Raw genomic sequence first — 7,145 nt, 5'->3', positions numbered from 1 at the left:
CTGATAACGGAGACAGGAATCACCCGGTCGTTTTGTATGTTAAGGGCTGGATTTAATGGAGTCCATTTGGCCGTTGGAGAAACGGGAAGGTGTGAAACTGCCCGAGTGGGAAGTCGCTCGTTCTGGGTACGGTAACGTGTGGTTTACGCTGGCGTGAGTTGCTTGTGTGCGTGCTGAAAGCTTTGACGCTGCTTTGATTTGGCTTTTCTCAGTGTAGGGTGGCACTGGCAGCTGGATCGCTTCCCGCGACACGTCGGAAACGGCCCTTCTGCGCGTAGGGAGGATGGGATCCGCGGACAGGGTCTGTCAGTGCAGGCTGCTTCGCTTCCCTACAATCGTAGGCTTTGTAGCTCTTGTGCTGCAAACAGGCTTGAAGTGGTTGGTGTTTAAATGTGAACACAGGAAGGCCTTGTTTGATAGAAGGGGGATGGGAGGAAGGAGCCGGCTGAATGGAGACACTCCAGGCTGTGATCTGCTGGGAGCTGCTCAGGGGAGACTTGCCTGGTGCTTGTGTCCCTGACATTTCTCTGGGCGACTCTCAGTTTTAGGATATCCACAGACTGGCTAGTCAGGGGTTTTTTTTTTCCTGGATGTAGGTTCTGGGATGCAGGGTTGATGCAAGGAAACCTCATAGAATGAGTTTCAAGCAACCAGCTCTTCAGCTTCGGCTTTGCTCCTGGTGTCAGCTCTTGTCTTGAGCAGAGTGGAGTATTAATACGAAAACTAGGAAACACCTATATTGAGTTTCATGCTGTAGAAAGAGAGGATACTTTTAGCTCTGGACAGGGATTCTGAGCTTTAGGTGGGTGACTGAAGTTACTGTAGCTCTGCTGGACTGTCCTTGCGACTTCATGACATCATTAATTGAGGCCCCCAAAATCCCGAGTCTGATGGTGGGAGTACTCCTGGAAGCTGAGTGGTGTGCTGAGGGGACAGTTAGGATTCCGAATGTATTTTTCAGGTGCTAAAAATGTGGCCAGGGAAAGGTAATAAGCTAATGCTGCAGTTGTACCATGCATCAGCAAAGATTTGTAGCGCTCCAGTGCTCTTCTGGTTTGCTCATTCCAGTATCTCAGGAGCCTCCAAGATCTACTGTCTGTTTGGAACAGCAACCCCAGCAGTAACCTTGCTGATGTTTTAGGGAACGCTTGTTGGTGTTTATTCCTTTGAATCCAACTTCCTGAGTTTATTCCCAAGCTGTTGCATTTCTTTACTACAAGCTGAGGCTCTCATTCTGTCTCTCTCTTCCTGTGCAGGATGGTGCGATGGATTTACTGAAAGAGCTGAAAAGTATGCCAATGACTTTGGACTTACTGCAGGTAAGTTGCACAGGGTAAAACGCTGCATCTGTATGAGGCTAAATTGTTGTCTCAGGAAACTTAACAGATTTTTTTTTCACTCCTTGCCTCACTTAAAATATCAAAATCAACATTAAATCCAGAAAATAGTGCCGAACCTGTTTGGTTCTGTCCAGTTTGGACTGGCAGTTAAATAACTCTGGACCAGCATGTGCTGCCTTAAACTTGTGCACAGCTGATGAGGTAAACCCAACTGCTCAAATCCTTTCTTAGGTTTCAGGAAGAGGAAAGACCAGATTAAAGTAGCAAACACAAAGGGCAGAGACGCCCTTTAAATCTTTGTAATGGTGATATTCAGGGCACTGGGGAGGTGTGAACAGAATTACAAACCAGAGATTAAGATATGCATCTTGTATTTTTACACTCTAAGCTTGAGTGTCACTTAGAGGTGTGTGGAGAAGGGATTTGTGGGTGATGAGATGTCTGGCTTCTGATGGGTTTGACTAAGCTGGAGAGTGTCATCCTGCTCTTCCAGAGCTATAGGGAGATAATTGTCCTGCAAGTCCTTGGATACCTGATATCTTGGTAATTACTTTGACGTTATCATGCCTATTTCTGATTTCAGTCAGTAACAAATAGTGAATCTGTCCCTGAGTGATTCATTTGAATGTTCATTTGCAGTCCACCCGCATTGGCATGTCAGTAAATGCACTGAGAAAGCAGAGCACAGATGAAGAAGTGATATCGCTTGCCAAATCCCTCATCAAATCTTGGAAGAAGCTTCTAGGTAAGAAAATCGGCATGTTCCTGTCACATTCAACTTGCCAAGGAGCTGCCTTCAGCTGGAGATTGGGTTTCTCAGATCTACTGATCCAAACAGAATATCCCAACAAATCAGCCTTTACAATTGCACCCTCCGTCTGTCGAGTTTTGTCTCCTACCGTGCATTTAGCTGCTGTTTAGCTACCTCGGCTTTGGAAAGAACACTGAAAGCTTCAGGACTGTTCTTAACATGTACCTGTGGGCAGTAATTAGCAGCATTATTTGTAGAAACAATCTCTGCGCTCGAAACCCACTGCCCCCAGTCGTGTGCTGTGTGGCATTAACTCAGCATGTACCGTCAGCCTCGGGCCATGGCTGGGAAAGAGAAATGCTGGAATGCATTCTAGGTGAAGAGCTGGAGAAGGACCTTAGTTTAACACCTTGTAGACAAATTCAGGTGGACTGTTTCCTGCTGGGGAGGCTTTCCTGGTGATGAGCGCTGAGAAGCAGGAGCTTGGCCTTCTGTCTGAGGAATCTTGATGCTGATATAACACAAACCGATGTCAAATTGCAGATGGAAGGTATTACAAATGTGGTCTTAGTAGTTTTGTGATGAAAAAATGAGGCATCTGCAGCGCTGGGCTTGGAAGGGCGGCTCTACCTGTGTCCTGCTGGCAAAACTGGGTGTCTCCCACGCTATGCTTGTGGCAAAGAACCCCACTGTGAAATTCAAACGCTCCTTCCTTTTTAAACTGATCTCTTGGCGTCTGTGTGAAGCAAAGAGCAGGAGTGATGTGGTGTTTGAAGGGAAGTGAAATGGGCAGCTGGCTCTGCTCTGCACCCCAGGGCTCCCTGTTTCTCCCAAGACTAAATGAGCGTTGGAAGCGCTGGTTTCCTCTCCTGGCTTGGCTGGTCGCTTTCACATCAGGATTGATATGTGTTGGCTACGCTGAGACAGCTGACCCCTGCGTCAAACTTGTTCTACAGTGTCACAAAAGTCCTCTCCAGGGTTGTGCTGTTGCCTTTCAGCAGCACTTGGGAAACACTAGAAGTTGTATTCCCCGAAGGACTAGCCCGTACTAGTGGTGTTGGCTGGAAATGCTGCTTTTAGTGGTGCTTTACAGAACTTGATCTAATCTGTGCTTGGGCAGCCAGGGTGTCTCTGAAAGAAACTTTTGTGATGAGGCATGTCTTGTGAGGAAGCTTATCTCCTAAGCAGGGGAGGTGATTGCTCTTTAGCTCCCTGAGGAAAGCTTTTGTTTGAATCAGTTTCTCCTTAGTGGCAAGAAAAAGGCCTGTTGGAAAGCACAGAAGGACATAAAGGCATTTTTTCTCCTGATTCTTACTTGCCTTAGGCCAACACAGTGTAGGTTAAGACATTCATTAGCGTATTGAGGGTTGTAGCATAAAGACCAGTTCTGAACCTGTTAACATCCTTTTCTCTTCTTTTGAATATAGATGCTTCTGAGGAAAAAAGTGAGGAGAAAAAGAAAAGCCTGTCCTTGCCAACATCTTCCTCGAAGGAGACCAGTAACTCAAGAGACCAAAGGTAATGCTTCCCTCTAACCAAAGATGACACTGTTACAGAATTTGGGTTTTTCTTAAGGCACAGTACGTTAATTTTTAAAGTGTCCTTATGCTCTCAAGTGCAGACTGGTGCTGCCTTCCCTGGGCTGTGACATGGGAAGGATCTCTTCTAGGGCTGACGAGGGTAGGAACTGAGTCAGTCGTGGGTAAGAGCCTTTGTGCATGCCCTCACTGGTAAAAGGAGGCAGATTTTCCCCCAGGGTAAGGGCAGAAGCCTGGATGGAAGTATTTGTTGGCTGTTCTTGATGGGGACAGGAGAAGGCAAGTGTTACCGACTTGCCTGGTACTGCTCAAGCCAGAAGGCAGTTTTGCAGTTCAAAGAAAAAGGGAAGCTTCTGATTTAACCTTTGGAAAATCGACTTTTGGGGAATGCAGAGCCTGGAGGGAAGGAAGTGTGAGACATCCCCCGGGCACCGTGACTGTAGACAGCGGATGAGCAAAACAAGCTGAGCCTGCTGGGGCATCTGGTTTGAAGGCTGAGCCTCGTAGTTATTTCCCTCGGAATAGAATCCTGGCTGTAGGCAGTTAGGCAAAACCCTCCTGTCTCCTTGCTCTGTCAGACAGTCGTGAGTATGTAGAGTGGAGCTTTCTGGCTTTTGCTGCTAATCCTCCCCTGTGCCTCGATGTGCTGTGGATCCTGCAGTTCTGTAGGCTTTGTGGGTTTATTTTCCCTCCTTTATGCTTCCTACATGTGTTCAGCCTCCATCTTCTGGAGGGCAAAGCATCCCCTTGGTTGTGAAGGATACAGAGAAGCAAACGGAGTGGAGACTGGCAGGAGTGGTCTGTGTGCTCTTGGTGTCGGTCTGGGGCTTTCTTTACAGACACAGGAGTGCTTATTCTCCAGTCCCACAAATTAAACTACTAAACTACCTTAAAAAAAATTATTAGCAGCGAAGAGTCTTTGTACTTTGAAGCGATGAAGGGAGCCTGACTAGTTGCTCCATATGTGATAGCTGGTTCAGCTGAGGCTGCTTTCAAGACACCGAACAGATTAGCCTGTGTTCAGATATTTCAGCCACTTTGTCTGGTGGATTTTGGCTAGGCCTTCCTCTTCTGTCAGGGAGAAATACTTGAAGAGCTCTTGGCCTGAAACTCGTCTCGCTTTCTGGAGCACAGATGTAGAAACTCTCTCTGTAGCGACTAGAGAGAGCACTGCGAGACCTGAAGGATCCGAGCCAGCCAGCACGGAGCTGGCACCTCAGTTCCACACTGCTTGCCGGTAATCCAAACCATACTTGTTGTGCTCTAGTCTTTTAGATCGTTAGCTTAGTCCGTTTTAATGGGCTCTGTCTAAAGTTTCTCTGGCTTGGGCAGCCTGAGCTTTTTCTTTTCTCTAAACTGCCTTGATTAGGAGGTTTGGGATCTGTGGCCTGAATTCGGCTCTTCCATGGGATTTTCTTCCAGTGCAGCCCTGAGTTCTGCTCGCAGGCCCTGGCTCTTGCTTTGCCACCGTTTCATTCCAGCATGGCCTTTTTAAACTTCTGTTGCCTGGAGAGATTTACAGGCTTTTCCTCCTGTTCCACAGGAACACTGTGAACTGCAAGGATTTCCTGAAATAAGTCTTCTAGGTGCGTTTCATCTCTGTTTCTCAAATATTCTAATTAGAAGCTAACTCCTGAAGCTTAATAGGTGACTTTCTGTGTGGTCTTTGGAGTGGCTGAGAAGTCTGTTCCCTCCGATTCGCGAGCCATCAGTTGTCACCTCAGGGCACGTATGACATGCATGTGTGTGTAGGCAAAAAATGTCTTTACTCATCATCTTGGGGTAAGTATGCATCTTGTCTAGCTTTTTTCCCACCTCCAGGGAATAAAAAAAATCTAAATATTGAAGTCAATGGCATTTACAGGTGGAACCCTCCTGAAAATCAAGTATTACCTGTGCAAATAGTTGTGGGGGGCAATGTTGAGAGTTCAGACGTGCTGTTTTGCTCTGGGAGGCCTTAGAGTCGCTGTTACTTGCAAAATGAGATCAAAATTAAAGCTAGAGGAGCTCTTGGAAAAGCTGCTCCTGCCACCCCTTCTCAGGACAGCACCACCTCGATCCAAGGCTCTAACAGGCCTTTCTCTAAGCTCCTCTTCGGCAATCCTAAAAATCCTCATGCTAAGACATTTCCACAGCTGTCCTGGTTCATAACTTGCCTTTACACTTTGAAACTTGTTCTCAAACAAACCCCATCTTGCTAAGACCATTTTGTCACGCTTTTGTCTTTAGCAAGCACGGAGGATTTTTCCTACCATCTCCCTTTGTATCAATTTTGCCAGTATTTCAGGACTTACCTCCTCTGAGTCTTCCCTGTTGCAAACCCTCCAGCTCCTTCAGTTTTTTTCCTTTTATTGTAAGTATGTTTTTTAGGCTTTTTGCCTTTTTCCTTTGGGAAGTCTCAGTTTTTCCAGGCAGTTTTCTGCCACGTCATCAGCTGTGACTCTCAGACAGGTTATTCCTGAGTTGTTGATGCTTTGGTTTTATTTGTGCTGCCTGTGATCCGTGCACAGCTTCTTACGCACAAAAGTACCTGATGGTGGTCTCTACATCCCAGGTGGCAGAAGATCATCATCTCATCGATTATTTGCAAGATAAATTGTTTCTTCTTTTTGTAACATGTGCAGCGTAAATCCTGTTGAAAGTGTTGAGCTGTTTGGACAGAAATCTGTTCCTTAAGAGCCTCCTGCAGTTCTAACCAGTAAAACTAGCTGGTAAAAAAGGGGTTTTATTCATCTACTGGTCAAAGAGAAACACAGTCAGATCTCAATATAATCTCCTTCTTAGAGTGTGTCTATTTAATCTGAGCAAGAATTAAGTCTTCTACTGTAGTTTGAGGTGAAAAATTTGCTGAAGGTGCTTCTGGAAGGGACCTGGTGAAGTTTTGAACTGTGGGAATCCGGTAGCTCTGACAGATCTATGGGCTGGATTTGAACGTGGCAGGGGAGTCTCCCAGGGTAAATCCCTGAAGTTTTCTGGCTCTGTTTGTGAGGCAATATCGGAGGTTTCCAGTTTTGCTGAGAGCTGACTGATCCCTTCCAGGACAGTGGAGTGGAAGTGTCCGTTCCTAACAGATTTATTTCTGATGCCAAAGAACTGGCAGCAGTGACCCAGCTTAACAGCAATTGTTGAACCACTTGCATCTTTGAGATGTTGCCAGTATGGCATGGGTGAAATATCAGGGTTTCTCTTTTATCTTTTTTTTCCCCTTTGTCTCTTACTGTGCATTAATGTAACCAGGCGTTGGCCATAAATACAGTGCATTTTATGACCCAAACACCAAAGTCAGAGCAATATCTGCTGAAAAAATTGCTGTTCTGCTGCTTAGATATAAGGTGAGGGTGGAGAAAAAAGCTCTGTAAAATCATCTGGGAATCATAATAGCCCCAGTCTTTTACTGGTGGTATTTAGAGGGTTAACTAACTCTACGTGCAGATGTTAGGCTTTACTGGCAAGACATTTCACCGCCGTGGGCGTATGCCCAGCTCAGGGAGGTTACTCCTCCGGCACACAGACCTC

General features: G+C 46.2%; 1 protein-coding gene across 1 annotated transcript in view; it reads left to right on the top strand.

The window, feature by feature from the left end:
- Positions 1–1,262: 1,262 nt before the first annotated feature.
- Positions 1,263–7,145, top strand: part of TCEA2 (transcription elongation factor A (SII), 2) — an 11,850-nt gene continuing 5,967 nt past the window's right edge. Inside the window, exons 1-3 of the mRNA XM_009875865.1 lie at positions 1,263–1,319; positions 1,980–2,085; positions 3,519–3,609. Of these exons, the coding sequence (XP_009874167.1) occupies positions 1,266–1,319; positions 1,980–2,085; positions 3,519–3,609 (251 nt within the window). The 5' untranslated portion in view covers positions 1,263–1,265. The remainder of the gene's footprint in view (positions 1,320–1,979; positions 2,086–3,518; positions 3,610–7,145) is intronic.

Source organism: Apaloderma vittatum, unplaced genomic scaffold, assembly GCF_000703405.1.
Source record: "Apaloderma vittatum isolate BGI_N311 unplaced genomic scaffold, ASM70340v1 scaffold27140, whole genome shotgun sequence".
Taxonomy (NCBI): domain Eukaryota; kingdom Metazoa; phylum Chordata; class Aves; order Trogoniformes; family Trogonidae; genus Apaloderma; species Apaloderma vittatum.
The sequence above is the reverse complement of the archived record's forward strand: the minus strand, read 5'-3'. Positions and strand labels throughout refer to the sequence as shown.